This window comes from Siphateles boraxobius, unplaced genomic scaffold, assembly GCF_051911475.1.
Source record: "Siphateles boraxobius isolate OS27281-9 unplaced genomic scaffold, OSU_SipBor_1 25, whole genome shotgun sequence".
In the NCBI taxonomy this organism is placed as follows: Eukaryota; Metazoa; Chordata; class Actinopteri; order Cypriniformes; family Leuciscidae; genus Siphateles; species Siphateles boraxobius.
In genome coordinates this window covers 5,835,441-5,851,609 of record NW_027508866.1, presented here as the reverse complement: position 1 = coordinate 5,851,609, position 16,169 = coordinate 5,835,441, and the positions used below count along the sequence as shown (strand labels likewise).

Genomic DNA, 16,169 nt, shown 5'->3' with positions numbered 1-16,169 from the left:
AATCCTGCAATTGGTTTTAATTTGATTATGGCTTTTCCAGTGTTAATACATGATTTTATGTGTGTCAGGGGTCGACTTTAATGCTTGTCAAGGACATGTTTATTTTTTGAAGGGGAAAGTGAATTTTACTGCCACAATGACGAATATATAATACACCAATTTCTAGCCAATAAAAAATATAGCAATCATAATAGTACACATTTACATTTACCAATAAAAAAAGGAATACGGCAATTCTACAAATAAGAAATGTTAATGTTTTCAATGTATTCAGCCTTTTCTGGTTCAGGAGTGTGTTTTTAGTCAAGTATTTGCTGCAAATATAAATCCTGCACAATACAGTTGGAACAATAAAATATCCATTTCCTCATTAACTCACCTTTTACAATATTCAAATCAATATTAAAATAATCATTATGATTGATAATGCAATATTGAAGTAGTCTGGTTTTCACAAAAAACATTGGAAAGTAAACTGAGACCATGTAAATTTTTGGTTAAAATCTTGTATTGACAAATTAAATTGCAATGGTGATGTATTGTGCATCAGCACACTGAATTCACCAGGCCTAATGAACTGCATGAAGTTGACTACTTATAATCAGTGTTTAAATATAAAAGTGACAGTACCATTTGGTCTGTTGGCTGGGTTTGGAGCAGATGTCATCAGTCCTGGACTCCTGGTCAAGAAGGTCCTCTGAAAATGCACATTTTGGATGTTTCCCTTATTTGACACAACCATGTCAGGACATGGCGCCTCACTGCTAATAAGCTGATGAGGAGACACCCAAAAATATGCAGTGTTTGGTGACATCCAGAACCAAGTTTCAGGGATTTAGAGTGTGAGACCAGCTAAGACCAAGGCAGTCTGTTACAGTAAGATCAACAAACTGTCAGTTTCCTCTGTAGATTCAGTGTGTGTTGGTTAAACTGCATTTTTTCCTGTAATAGCTGATAGGATGAGCTGTGAAACGAAGAGCTGCTAAACGAAAAGCTGTACCAGGAAAAGTTTTTACCACACTAAGATATCTTGTTTCAAAAGTGACTAAATGCACCATCGTGAAGCAGAAGTGAGTTTGAGAAGTTCTAGTGGCCCTCCCACCAGGAAACGCATCAGTTCAGTGCTGATGTTATCTATATTAAAATGATCAGAGAGCTGCCCTCCCACCAGGAAACGCATCAGTTTAGTGGTGATGATATGATAAAATGATCAGAGAGCAGTCGGACCTACAGTGCTGAAACAGACCTGTTTCAGTTTACACTCGGAGAACATGGATGCTGAAGTGATGGAAAACATTATCTTGCTAGTGCTGGTCACTCTTCTCAGCGTTGTTCAGAATGGTAAGACATTTAGATTTTACTCTTTTTAGTTGTATAGTTGAATGATGTTTATGCAGAATGTGTATGCAAATCATCTTTGAAAACATTGTGCTGTGTTTTTACATCTAGAAGGAATTAGTCCACAATGTATAAACATGCAAATTCATTAAAATACCCATAAAACCTGATCTCTAATATAGTGACTTCTCCTTTAGTGTTCTTCGCCCTAAAGGTTGAAAAAGAGTGCACAGGGATTCATTCTAAACAACATTCTACAGCTTTTGAGCGCTTGTCCTGTGCAAAGTGAGTATTGATTTAAGTTTCTCCACTCAGTTCATCCACTATGGAATTTGAAATAATTTAAGATGATCAATGACTAGAAGCAAACCAAAAAGAGTGTTATTATATATATAAATATATATATATATATATACACACAGATGAAGAATCCATTAATAAAGTAGTGATGGTGTGACTTCTTTTGCATAACTGCTCCACATTTTCCTGTTGTTGGTGAAACCAACTTCCTGCTTTATATACATAATCATAATGTTGCAATAGGGCTTCACTGGTCTGTCTGTAATTGAAAGCCTATGAATGTACTTTTTTTGTTTTACAATTTCATTTCTCAAAACATTTCTTACATTAAAAGTAAATTGGGCTAATGTGGACATAAGGGAAAAAAGACAGAAAAAAGCATCTGGCCCTATTATGTATTATGCTATTCCTACATATTTTTATTTTCTGCACATTTCACATATGCAGAATATACCAAACTGAAGGACTTATTATCAGTTGCATATCTAGACTGTTGGTTTCTGGTTTAGATGTTTGTCTCAATTTAGATGCAATTATAAAAAAAAAGTGTCATTAACCACCATCAGAGAGGAAGTAACAACTCTTTCACAATGTTTCTCAAAGCTACATTGATGTAAGAACTGACAGCACATTTGTACATCAGTGTTTGGTCAAAAGGAATACCAGCTGCGTGACTGAGTTCACAGAGACAATAAGAGTTCGTTTTTGAGACTGTATGAAAAGTTATGCATGCTATTACAATTTAATGAACTGCTTCATAATGCTTTATGTACTTGTTTTTTTCTACACAATTTAAGTCGAAACTGCATGGACACATACCCCACATTTCTGGCAGTACTGTGGTGCGCTGGTATCGGCCTCAGCCAAGGTACATGATTTAATTCATACCAACACTTTCATCAATAAAAGGTGTAACATTTCTTTATGACATTCTGACTAAATGAACACTTAATTATAGAATTAAAAGTGCCTTTGTTTTTTAATCATCAATGTTCACTATATGGTGGAAGGATACCAGAAACTACCCCTTTTGTAATGTGGTAGAAATGGTTTGCATTTCTCTGGTAATAATTCATGCTATGATGACCAATATGCAAATATCCCTCATCATAATAAAAAAAAATAGTAATCGTGTTGCTAACCAACCAACGCATACATAATGCGAGTCAGCCCCAATAAAATGCTATGAGTCAGAGAAATTACCTGTACAGTAACTACATTCATTTCTTGGGAATTAGCCAGCTAACAGACATGTTCTAAGAATGTTTAACTAACGTTCCTAATAAGTTATAAAAAGGTTATTTTGGAAATTTCTATGAACGTTTATAATGTTCAGGTTTTAGAATGTTTTTTCTTAATTATGCCAACATATAATTTTGCAAACATTTAAAAGTAACAAGAATAACATTTAAAAAACATTAGATGAATGTCCCAACTAAAATGTTTCAGGAAAAAAACAAACATTCCATGAATGATGTATAAGGCCGTTGTTCTGACGATTTGTGCTATATGAAATACAATTATAATAAAATTCGAAGTTAAGAGTGCAGTATACTGTACTGTTTTTATTTTTTAAAACGGTGTGAAAAGTAAAAAATTATCATCAAATATTAATCTTTGACCTGTCAAAGTTTCCTACAAGTCTCCACAGCAAGAATACATAGATTTATGGGCGTGGTAAGCAGAAGAAAAATGAGTCTGCACATGCGCATTAAGTAGCACATCTCGATGGGTAGCATGAATCGTCAGAACACCTGTTGTCCACCAAAGCGTTTTTAGCCAGCTGAAAACGCTCGACGCTCTGCTGAAAACGCCTAGCTGTGGGCGCTTGAGAGCGTTTTGGCAGCGCTGCGTTTTTTCAGTTGAGACGATTCGTTGCTATGATACAGAATATCCGCAGCACAGTTTACTTGTAACTGATTTCGCAGATAATTTTGTTTCATACTAAAAATTTATTTTTCATCCAATTTGTTCGGTTAGCTCTGCTGGTTGACGTCGTTGTACAGAAAGAATGTTGTGACAGTTGGTCGTGTGGTATTTGTCCCGCCCCTCCTCCACTGTGATTGGACGGCTGTGTAAAAAGTGACAGTGATGAGCGCAGCGTTTTACCCAAAGTTGAACATTTTTCAACTCTCGGCGACCAGTAAAAAACGCCGGGCGCTCAGCGCCTCGTTAGGCCGTGTGTCCACCAAAGCGTTTTTTCACGCAGCTGGCGTAAAATTCCAATTGTTTTCAATGGGAGCGCCGCGTTTTTTAAACGCCATGAGCGTAACGAGGCGCTGAGCGAGTATTTAACGCTCAAGCGCTGAGCGCCCGGCGTTTTTTACTGGTCGCCGAGAGTTGAAAAATGTTCAACTTTGGGTAAAACGCTGCGCTCATCACTGTCACTTTTTACACAGCCGTCCAATCACAGTGGAGGAGGGGCGGGACAAATACCACACGACCAACTGTCACAACATTCTTTCTGTATAACGACGTCTACCAGCAGAGCTAACCGAACAAAATGGATGAAAAATAAATTTTTAGTATGAAACAAAATTATCTGCGAAATCAGTTACAAGTAAACTGTGCTGTGGATATTCTGTATCATAGCAACGAATCGTCTCAACTGAAAAACGCAGCGCTGCCAAAACGCTCTCAAGCGCCCTTCGCTAGGCGTTTTCAGCAGAGCGTCCAGCGTTTTCAGCCGGCTAAAAACGCTTTGGTGGACACACGGCCTTACGCTCATGCCGTTTAAAAAACGCGGCGCTCCCATTGAAAACAATTGGAATTTTACGCCAGCTGCGTGAAAAAACGCTTTGGTGGACACACGGCCTAAATTATGTTTTTGTGCTAAAATTTTTAGAACATTATTTGATACCAGATACCTTTGAAAGAAAATTCTGTTAACGTTACTGAAAGAATGTTTGTTCATAACTTGGTTAGCTTGAGAACGTTCCCTGTTAGCTGGGTAGCCAATTTAACTACAATAAGAACATTTTTAAGTCATTTAATAACAATAAACTATTTTTGTTACAGCTCCAGCTGCCTTTGCTGGCATTCTCTACCTTGTGGTCCGGCAGAAGTATTTTGTTGGCTACATGGGGCAGACTTGCCAGAGGTACAATTTTTAAAAGTGAAAATCCATTACTGTGAACAAATATGCCCTTTTGGACATCAAAATGTTTTTTCCCCTTGTGCATTAGTCAACTGAAACATTGTAAACTTTTACAGTTGTAAATGAAATTATTCAACCCCCATTGCAAATCAGGTTTATTGGAAAATGGACAGACTTACAGCTCTTGGTAATGAACAAATCAAACAAAAATAATTGAAATAGCTCAACACAACAAATGTTTCCAGTGGTTTCCCCAAAATTCAACTGAAAATTAAACTTTTAATGACTTCTGCAGTCTCAAAACTATTCAACAGCATAAATCTGCAAAACAGGTGTTGTCTCAAGCACACCTGATGCAACTAATCAAGGGCTTCATTAGTTGCACCAGGTGTGCCTGAGCTAGAACACATGAAATATATGAATTGGCTAGGTTTGTTAAGTGTCACATTTGACTGCACGTTAGAAATATGGCTAAGTCCAAAAAGAATGGACTAAGAATGGTCCAAAAAGTTAAGAGAAGATATCATCGCCCTTTACATACAAGGAATACGATACAAAAAGATACTGACTGCAGAAGTCATTAAAAGTAGCATTTTCAGTTGAATTTGGGGAATCCACTTGAAACATTTGTTGTTTGAGCTATTGAGCTATTTCAATTACTTCTGTTTGATTTGTTCATTGCAAACAGCTGAACGTCTGTCAATTTTGCCAGTAAACCCGATTTGCAACAGGGGTTGAATCATTTGGATTACAACTGTACAGTAAACTTCTTGAGACACTATCCTTAAAACTACATAAGACAAATGTGGGCTGTTCTGCATTCCAACATTATTAGATGTTCATCATTAGCTAATCTAAATACAAATATTATTGAACCAATGCGAATGGGCTAAACTTTGATAAGATCAATGTGTCTAAACAGTTTCAACCCAGGATATTTTTTTATACAAACATGTCCATTCACCAAATTGTGTAACCCAAGTATTTTTACACACCAGATTTGTTGACTTGTATTCTCCTTGTATGCTTAACAGCACTCCTGGCTTCCTGTTCGGGAAACGAATTCTCTTTTTCCTGTCACTCATGTGTATTGTGGGAATCATAAATCACCTGATGCTCACCTATGGCAGCAGTGACTACAAAGAATACATTCAGACCATCACCAAAGCAGCGTCAACCCTTCTGCTCTTGCCATGAACTGTGCCAGACAGATTGAACTTCCCCTGAGCTCAAACAGTAGAGTGAAAATACAGTAGTCAACATTTAAAGTGTATCAAAGTTGTCCTAAGACAAAAACGGGTATTGTTCAAAATTCATGTATTCAAGTATTTGATGAAAGGTTTTGGTCCACTTCAAACGTTGACTACAATATATCGATCGGTGTAGATAAACTATTTCAGTTAAGGGTTTGTCAGTTAGAGGATGTGACAAGAAAAGAGTAAAGCATTGATCACACTGATAGTCACAAAAGCATTTAATTGCAAAATGTTATATACATATTATAAACACTTAAAAATCAACACAAGAGAATACAAAAAAAAAATCACAAGGATGATTTTATTAGTACCATCCTAGTAAAATGTTTTTGAAGAAATGTTTTAAAGGGGTAATATAATGCGTTTTACCCCCTGGAGTCAACTTACAAGGTTGGTTTAGTTTATTTTCATTTTTTCATGACCACTTTCACACCTCTGAACTTTAAATTTAAATTGGTCAGTTTTTTGCTACTGTGCCTTTAAACGTACCAAGTTCTGCTGATGCACTGGATTGCAGGTTTCCTGCCGGGTGAAATATAGTTCAGCAAAATCAACAGCCTCTTTCCAAAGTCTGCATTTGCATGACATTTTAACAAAATAATAATAAGTGAAATGTGTCGAGATCATACTGACATAAGGGTCCTTGTTCAAAATAAACTTTGCAATATTCTAACGATTCTCTGAAAGTACATGCAGAGCAGTATTTGCTACACACAATAGAAACAGCACAAGAAATGTGTAAACTCAGAGGCTAATGTGATGTTTTGCTCCGTGTGTCATCAGAAACATGCAGGATTATACAGCTTGCTTAAAGTCCCCCGTAGTCGATAATTTTATTCCTTAAAAATGACATTTATATGTTTTTTCCTTGAAAAAAATGTCTTCATGCCTTAAAATAGCTTAAACGGAACACCCTTGCCTCATTTAGTATACGTGGTTCTATGAATATGCAAATTACCCCCGCCTCCACTCACTCACACCAGCTCAAAGATCCACTCATTGATAATCTCACTCGCCTCATAATATGACCCATTTAAAGCAACAAATGTACTTACTATGAAGTAACGAATGTAACCCATTTCAAAAAGTACTGTAACTACCTTGAGTTTGTGATTATTTATGAAATTGACCTTACTGCTTCAACAGAATTATAATTAAGATTAAATTCCTGTGATCTCCATTTCTTTATGATCTTATGTATTATTGCTAACATGAGAAAAATAAAATTTTATTTACAATAAAACAGTCTTTTAAGGTGATTTAATGAATTACAGTTACATAGCTCTCATGGTCTCCTCATCTGTGGGTTTTAATTCCACAGACTGAAGTTTTCTGTAGATGTTTTCGGTCTCACACAAAATTTTGGCCGTTGACCTCATCTCCCATGATAACAGATCTGCAAAATCAGATTCCCAGTCACATTCTCAATACTATACACCCATCAGAGAGTAGGGATGCACAATTAATCGAATTTCGATCACGATTTTGGCTTCCCATGATCAAATTCGCGTGATCGAGCGATATTTAAAACGCGTCATTGCGTTCATAGAACGCTCCTATCAGTGTTTTTTTGTTTTTGTAAAGCCAATCTAGCGCTCCGTAAACCACTGTCTGATCACTTGCCTCCATGAGCCAATCAGAGTTGATCCCTGCACCACAGGGTGTGCTTTCTGCCTCTCCGTCTCCGTGAACTTTTTTTCTGGAGCACGTCTCTACACTTTAACAAAACTCAGCAAATACTCGTCATACATTCATGAGCAATATATCTTTATAAACATGCAAGTGTCTTCTTTTAAATTATCTAATTCAAAATGAAAACAAATATTGTCTGTTTCTGTAATCTGTATGAAAAGAGAGAGATGTCAGTCTAATGATCTAAATGATGTACTTTGCGCTGTGAGGAATAATAATAGCCTAACAGTAATAATAATCCTGGAAAAGTTTACCTCAGAAGTGTTGGCTTTGGTTTATTTCGAGGAGCAAAATGAATTAAAAGAATTTTGTTAATTAAAAATATACATAATTAATTGAACTATTATGCTATTTGTGATAATTTTAGTTGATCAGTACTTATTATGCTAATGTGTGTGAATATGTTACTGATAATAAAAATAGTAGCCTAATATAACAACTGTTATTTCTGCTAGTGTTGAGAAACCAAAACCAAACAGTTTTACTCATGTTGTCTGACAAAAGATTAAACTAATTTAAATCTTGAATAATAATAATTTTTTATTTTTTATTTATTTTTTATTTATTTTACAACATATGTGGTTTAATTTTCCATATGATTTGTTCATGTTCTTTCTCAGAGTATGCAATGAGAGATCCTGGGACTGACCGAGCACAAATAATCGTGATATTTAATCGTGATCTCAATTTTGATCAAAATAATCATGATTATCATTTTGGCCATAATCGTGCAGCCCTATCAGAGAGGCCTGCTGAATTATTAAAACACACCTTAAACTGTCGTTTGCTGAAGCCAAACCAGTAGGGAATGTCAAACAGGGCATCCGAACGGTACTTGATGGTGAAATGCGTGTCTTTCCAGGTGGGTTTCACTTTTTCTGCATCAACAAGGATTTGAAAGTTCTCACCGACCCATCCCTGTAGTGCAGCACTAACATCAACCTTTACACAAAAAAAAGCATTTACTTTTCAGTATTTTTTTTTTTTTTACACCTTGCCAGTAAAATAACACAGAACCTGTACATCATAAATCATTGAAAACAAATCTCCACCACAGAGGAACTCACATCAACTACATAGCTCTCTCCAGCAACAGATGAAAGAGTCCGGTCTAAACCACTCTCCATCTCCCATCTGATCATTGGATGAATGCCATTTATCGCCACCACGTAATATCCGAGAGCTATAGACAATAAAAAGAAGGGTTAGGCATTTGAAACAGTTGCATACTGTATTTTGTAATGATGCATTTGCTGTGTTAACATTGTGACATTGCATTTCCTATTGACTAATTTTTACCACTTTAGTGATGTTAATATCAATGAGACCATAAATATCACTGTTTCAAGTACATATTTAGTACTAGGGCTAGGCGATATGGCCAAAAAATCTTATATTTTTTGGTTATATGGCGATTTACGATATATATCTTGGTACTTTCTACGTTTTTCTATTTGGATAAAGAAAATCTGTATTTATTTTAAAAAATATATATATTTCACATCCTGCCCAATGATATCCTACAAACAATGTTGATATTGAACGATATGGAAACAAATATAGTGAATGTAATGTAGGCTATGCAATATATTATTTGCAAAAAGATGGTTAAAATCACATTACATTCTAACATTGTAACATTACATTCTAAAAACAAAAATAATGCTTTTGTTTTTAAATTGACTAAAGGCTAAACTAAAAATGAAGTTTAAAAATAAAAGCACAAACTAATTATATTAGCCTGCATTTGATTACCCCATTATAATGGTCAATTTCATAAAAATAAGTTGTACGTTTCAAGCTACATCCATATTCGGTTCACATGAAGTCACTGTATCTTTTGCGCCGCCATCTTGACGACCGACGGTCTCAGTAATGCCTGCAATATGTTGTGCAGTTGGCTGCAACAACGAACGAAAGAGGAACCCCGAACTGGTATTTTATTCTATACCAAAAGAAAAGGATAGAAGAAATGTCTCGTATTGTATGAATGTCTCGTATTGTATCATGTCTCATCTTTCTGTGCGCACACACCGGACCCGAAGTGTGCAGCCATAGACCCTATACAGTGCGCGAGTAATGAATTGAGCTCTGTTTCTTGTCTGAATGGAAAAATACATACAACATTGTTTAAATGTCCGTTTTGGAGAGTATTCACGTAAAATATGTCGGTTATGTCTTAAACAGAGTTGTCATCCAGTCTCTTTGGTAAAGAGAGAGAGAGAGACGAGGAAAACAATCAAGCATGCAAATGGAAATTATCGCGGCCGTAAAAATGATCGAGCTCATTTTTTTTTATTAGACAGGCCTAATCCAGATTAATGAAAGCTAGCCGTGAGCCGTGGCTAACAGCTGGCAAGCTACCAGCTTGAGCCACTTAGCTAGCTAACAGCTCGCTACCTAGTCAGAGCAAACTACCACCAAAATCATACATTTAAAAATTTTTTATAATACCAACATTTCCTATGATTAAATATAAGTCCTTGGTGGCCAGGTGCCGCACTTTTACGTCTTTTACCCATCCAGCAACAGCATATTGATACGCGTCTGTACTCTTGAAAGCCTTCAAGCGATGCTCACTGTATGGGGACGGGTTATGTACAAGATAAATATATATATCCTGGAAGGCAAGTCTGGGGCAGATAATAAAGGACAAAAGAAAACTGGGGGTAACAAATAAGGATCGGAGCCTAAAATTAAAATTTTATCCATGTATCTCTGTCTTTCTCTCTCATTCAAATAGGCAGTTTGGGCGGCCATACTGGGCGAGATCGGTCGTCAATATGGCGGCGTTCTATTTCTAGTGACGTAAGTGGCATCTATGAATTCAAACGACATGTCAGGAAATCCGCTTCAGTCTGAACGCTCGTATGTGACTTTCTCACGCCATGTAAAATTTAAACGTCAGACGTTGTTATAGGGACCATGCTGAAAGTCGCTGCCGAAACAAGGCACTTTGTTGTTGCAAAGTGCCGGACAAGCAGAAAATTATTATTTTTGAAACCGCCGAAGATAATACCAGCCTCCTACAGTTCTGCAGCTCGAGACGCAGGAGTCCAGCGCGGCGCCTACACATAAAATTTAAATAAGATAACATCTCTATTGCAAATGCAAACCCCTCCATCAATGCAACGTCATTGCCAAAGAGCTGCATGAACACACAAATCGGATCTGAACAGCTGCGACACACAGTGTGGACATCATTTTTGATCAGATTCCAATCGGTTACAAAGATAATGGGATTTGGACTGACAGTGTTAATGTAGCCATAGTTAACTATTTTACGTCAACATTTTAACCATAGTCAACGCTTAATTTACACGTGTGGCTGATGCTGTGCCTCTCTCAACCACAAACGCCCTCTTTCATCCGTTTTTTGCACTCTTCTCTTTAACTTTTGGCAGTCTATAGAACTCGAAATGTTTTTCCCCGGTGCGACCGATTAGTACAGACCAAAACACAACCATTTTTCAGCAGCAATAATCAGCCAAATATGCAAGTCCGTATGCAAGTCCGTTCAGTTCAGTGGCATTGTTTACGTTCAGTGCCTCCAAAATGGCCGACTTCCGGATTGATGACGTGTAGTGAAAACCCTCTATTCTATAGAGTGCCGAAGTTATGACGTCACTTTGTAGGACAACTCGGAAGTTAGCGGCGCAGGGGTACCCTCGATCGAAAAGCTATGCATTTTCCCCATAGACTTTTGGAAAATCGCAAAAAATAAGATCTGTGTTCAACAAAGAGTTGTGACCCTTACACGTTTTGTCTATCAAGATAATCTTTACAAGTTAATCCAAAATGTATACATTTTGAAGCCTATATACATTTTAAAAAACCACAAGCAGACACAATAAAAGTTAAAAAAACCACAAGCAGGTTATAACTGGTGTGTTTTATGTCATAGATCAAAACGTGAAAATATTTAGAGGCTTTGTTAACCACAGACCTTATTTCAGGCGATTTAGCAAAAACCCTTTCAAAAAACCCATAGACTTTAGGGCGAGGGAACCGAAAGTGCTAAAATGCTAACTCGCTGCCGCGTTTTGGCCTACAAAGTGACGTCTTAACTTCGGCACTCTATTGTGCTCCGTCTGTTTGGCGCAAACGCGTGTTGGCGCTCATTCACGGAAGCTTGAATTTTAGCAGAGATTCACTTGCAGAAAGCTTGTTCTCTCCTGACAGTGAAATGGACATATTTGTTTGACTTTTAACATTTACAGATGGAGAATATACCCGTGAAATGTAAGTTAAGCACTGAGGAAAGCACCACGTCTCAAACTTATTAAACAGCGCACGTATTTATCTGTCAGACAGCAACAGTATCTGTCAGAGCATCTGACAAGCTGCTTAAAACTTAACTATATCTTACCAGTTATTTTGAAGCCCTTAATATAAGCTTGTGTCATGTTCAGGACAAATTGCACTATGTACTTTCACTGGACAGCTCACACTGCGTCCTCCGCTATTTTTCATATGTGCTCGTATCAAACTACTGTATCGATATTTCACTGTATCAGTTTAAAAAATATATATATCGACTCGATATACCGCCCACCCCTATTTAGTACATATTAAAATGTAAACCTTTTTTTTAAAGGTAGGGTAGGCAATTTTTTTTTTATAAACACTTTTTGTTATTCTGGTTGAAACTCTCTTCACATCCTCATAGCAATCCATAATAGAAGTGGTCTAAATATTAAAACATGTACATATATCTTCTTTGGAAGTCTAAGGACCAAAAAACATTCGTCCAATCATTGCATTCGGTCCGAAATGATGTCCTACCTGCCTGTCAACATCATATGTATTTCCATACCACAGCGCACCTGCTCACGCAGACATAACACATATCAGCACATGTTGTAACCGTAATTATGAGATGGCAACAAGTGACGTTCTACCCAGAGCTATTCACGTCCTCAGACTCAAGATTTATGCATTTCTGTCAATGTGAAAATTAATCTTCAGCAGTCAGGTGGTACAAGTCAGTGCTCTGTAAGTTGTTTACGTTCATTATTATTGTAATGTGCTTTGAGACATAAGGAAATTTAACGCCATCTCAGACTCTAATGTGTGGGTTCATGTGTTTTGAAGGAGGCATGGCTTAGCAGACGCTCTGAATAGTGGGTGGGATCTCATGCTTTCAAAACCAGCTTGCTATTGCTAGCCGCTAAGAAATTGCCTACCCTACCTTTTAAGGTGCAGTGTGTGATTTTTAACGACATCTAGCGGTTCGGCTGCGAGTTGCACTGAGGGCTCATCCCACTGCTCACCCCTCCCTTTCGAAGAAGCTACGGTGTCTAACATGGGACAAACATATCGTCGTCTGAGACAGCAGAGAATAACCAGAGTAAGCCAAGAGTGTGTAACATTGTCACTGTTTCTGTACCACAGTCCATTATAAACCACACCATGGATAAAGTTTACAAAGCCATAGTCAGATGAGGATCAAGGGTCTTAATATATAATATAATAACAGTAATCAGCTGATTGTCTCACAAACGTAACCAGCACATTTCCCCCCACATAGCAAACCCATAATACAGTGAGGGAGAAGAACCACATGAAACTATGCAACTATATATTTTTTCTAACGGTAGTAAAAGTTTAGCTGGCTAAATATGAGCTGTTACTGTGGCTGAGCTGGTTAAAGCGTAAAGCCTTGTTTAAACTCGACGCGTCCGCATGAGCCCAAAGGTGCGCACGGCAAAAATGGCATGTAACAGCGCGCGCCTCCGGATCCCATAGACACCATTTACTACACACAATAGGCTTTTTTCTCTGATTTTGAAAACTCTTCGTGATCGACTTAAAATTCTTCCAAGATCGACGGGTTGGTGATTCCTGTAACGTTACTGTTTTACGGTCAATGACAAGAGTACTAATCAGCTGTCTCACAAACGTAACCAGCACATTTATCCCCACATAGCAAAGCCATAACACAGAGAGGGAGAAGAACTAAGTTACATGAAACAATCCAACTACATATTTTACACCACTGACAAGGGAAAAGTCACTACTCACGGTGTTTATGGCTAGCTTCTAGCTTTCTGCTGCTTCTTTCTCAAGGTAGTCACGAAACGCGCTCTGTAGGCTGTTTGTTCGCGTTCGGCTACGGTAGAAACATGACGTCACAATATGTCGACCATAGTTATGTAAATATAAATGTCTCATTCTAAGGTAATAAAAACATTACGGTTTATTAAGTAAGTTCTTTATACACCACTGAAAACATAATATGGATGTCATATTGCATTTCTGTTAATACATACTCAAAGTTTTTACACATTGCACCTTTAATTGCTGAGTTAATTTACAGAAGCAGGTCAAAGACTTTCACTGTGTGAAATAATATTAATAGCAATAATAAATCATACCTGGAACATCTCTGTTTCTCTTTTCTTCGACCGTCGTGTTGGTGCATGCAGACACCAGTATGTATATTGTCATTGAGGTAAGTTGTCGTCTCAATTCCGTGTACTCTCCCAAAGTACGTACCGTGATTTCCCTAAAATTCCCATGAAGAGTTAAAAAAAGCAAGCTATATCTAAACATGTATATTGCTATATGACGTTATTTGAATCCATTTACCTTCCTGGAGAATTACAGAAAATCACCTTTCCTTTGCTAGACTGGATTTCATCGATGAACACACAGCTGTTCTCCTGATCCCACTTCACGACTGTGTAGCCCGCGCGACGCTCGACACTGAATCCACGAGGAGGGCTGTTTAAAAACGACTCGAGCTCGATAACGTCTATAACAAACCGCGAAATGGTGTTTTGATGCATGCTATTTCTTTTAACTTCTTGAGGTAGGACAGAAAGAGTGATCGTCCAGCTCATGAGTCGCTCTTTGCTTTGGTTCGTTTGGTGGGCGTGGAGTTCGCGAATGAGCCGACTCTTGTAACGTCAGGTGAACGTCGGGAGCTGGCTCGTTTTTAAAAATAAAGCCTATAGAAATTAAATCATTGTGTAATAATGAAATAATTAATTATTTTAATTTTATTTAAAATAATTGACTAATTCAAAGAACAACAAACAAAAATTAGGCAAGGCGCACACACATTCGTTTCGACTGTCTGATCAGCCTCACATTCTGCTGCTGTCAATCATACAAATCTCTCATAAAATAAAAATATGGTCGGCATTGTGTGTGTGTGTGTGTGTGTGTGTGTGTGTGTGTGTGTGTGTGTGTGTGTGTGTGTTCAGTTCAACTAGTGAGATAATTCATGCTGGTTATAACATGGCAATAAAGAAGAGAGAAAAAGAGGGACCATTTTAATCCTTTCAGTTATTTATTTTTCTTTAATATGGAAATATTATGTTGTTTAGATTCAGATTTTATTTGTTTTGAATGTTGTTTCTATAGGCCTACATTAAAAAGTTGTAATTTAAATCCAAATGTTTTTTCATAACAAATCAATGCATTTTTAAAGAAATTGTGAGACATTGTGAGTATGATTTCATTTAATAATTTAATTAGAATTGTTTTCACATCTATCATAGTCAAAGTCATAGTTAAAATATTTATTTTTTAAAGAGACGTTTGTGAGCCAAAAGAGCCGGATCTTTTCACTGAGCTGAGTCAAACGAGCCGGCTCACGAAAAAGAGCCGGAATGCCCATCACTAGAATCTAATAACTTGAAGTTTAATTAACACAGTTCTCTTTTTAAACAGCAAAAAAAGTAAATCATGGTAAATTTAGTGATTTAGTACATCTTTCCATTAGTCACTTCAGGTAAATTTACCCTTCAGTTAGTGCAACAGCGTTTCCCTGTGGTACAAAAAACCCCTCGGAAAAAATAAGTCATTCCCCACGCAGGAAAACAGCTTAAACCAGTCATAGTATGGAGCTAATAATATGACAAAATGATTTGAATTTGAATTGTGTAAATTTGAATTATTTGCAAGTGTAATCTAACAAAATTGAATTTTAGGTGGTAGTTTAAATGGTTCTGAATTTGATTTTTTTTAAACGAATATTGAAGATTTGAAATTTAACAAATTTAAATGTTTTTATGGCTGAATTTTATAGACATGTATTTTCAAACAGCTAGTTTTTTTGTTCTGAATTCTTATACTGCAAATATTCAGTTTAAAAAAATTCAGATTCAAGTTTTCAAGATGAAGAAATTCGGAACTTCAAATTCAGTTTTCTAAAATTCAATCTCAAAAATTCAAACTCAAAAATTCAGATCTTACAGAAAGTAGGTCACAGGTCATCCACAGGGAAGATTTAAGATGCTTTGCAGACAACGAAACTAATGTGTGGATGGTTTTAGAGAGGTTTGTGTACATCTACACCAGTTTGGCCAGGCTGGAACATTAAACAGCAAACTCGTTATGGAAGTAAAATAATGCCAAATGTTTTTGAAACAAAAAGCCTGTTGAATTGCACTACTTGGAAAAAAAAATATGCATTGCATTAACCATGCTTGTATTTTAATGCATTGTATTTTTAGGGCTTGCATTTTTATGGGCTG

The 16,169-nt window shown here is 36.8% G+C and overlaps 2 protein-coding genes across 2 annotated transcripts; one reads left to right on the top strand and one right to left on the bottom strand.

Annotated features, from left to right (window-relative positions):
• The first annotated feature begins 1,160 nt into the window (after positions 1-1,160).
• On the top strand, positions 1,161-7,234 carry alox5ap (arachidonate 5-lipoxygenase-activating protein). The gene is made up of 5 exons (XM_077242174.1): positions 1,161-1,341; positions 1,536-1,623; positions 2,436-2,506; positions 4,657-4,738; positions 5,770-7,234. The coding sequence occupies exons 1-5, from the start codon at positions 1,272-1,274 to the stop codon at positions 5,930-5,932; spliced, it is 474 nt and encodes a 157-aa protein (XP_077098289.1). The 5' UTR covers positions 1,161-1,271; the 3' UTR covers positions 5,933-7,234.
• medag (mesenteric estrogen dependent adipogenesis) lies at positions 6,186-14,792 on the bottom strand. Its single transcript, XM_077242173.1, has 5 exons — positions 14,275-14,792; positions 14,061-14,191; positions 8,751-8,866; positions 8,455-8,625; positions 6,186-7,387 (listed from the first exon to the last, which is right to left on the bottom strand). The coding sequence occupies exons 1-5, from the start codon at positions 14,526-14,528 to the stop codon at positions 7,367-7,369; spliced, it is 693 nt and encodes a 230-aa protein (XP_077098288.1). The 5' UTR covers positions 14,529-14,792; the 3' UTR covers positions 6,186-7,366.
• Positions 14,793-16,169: the final 1,377 nt, after the last annotated feature.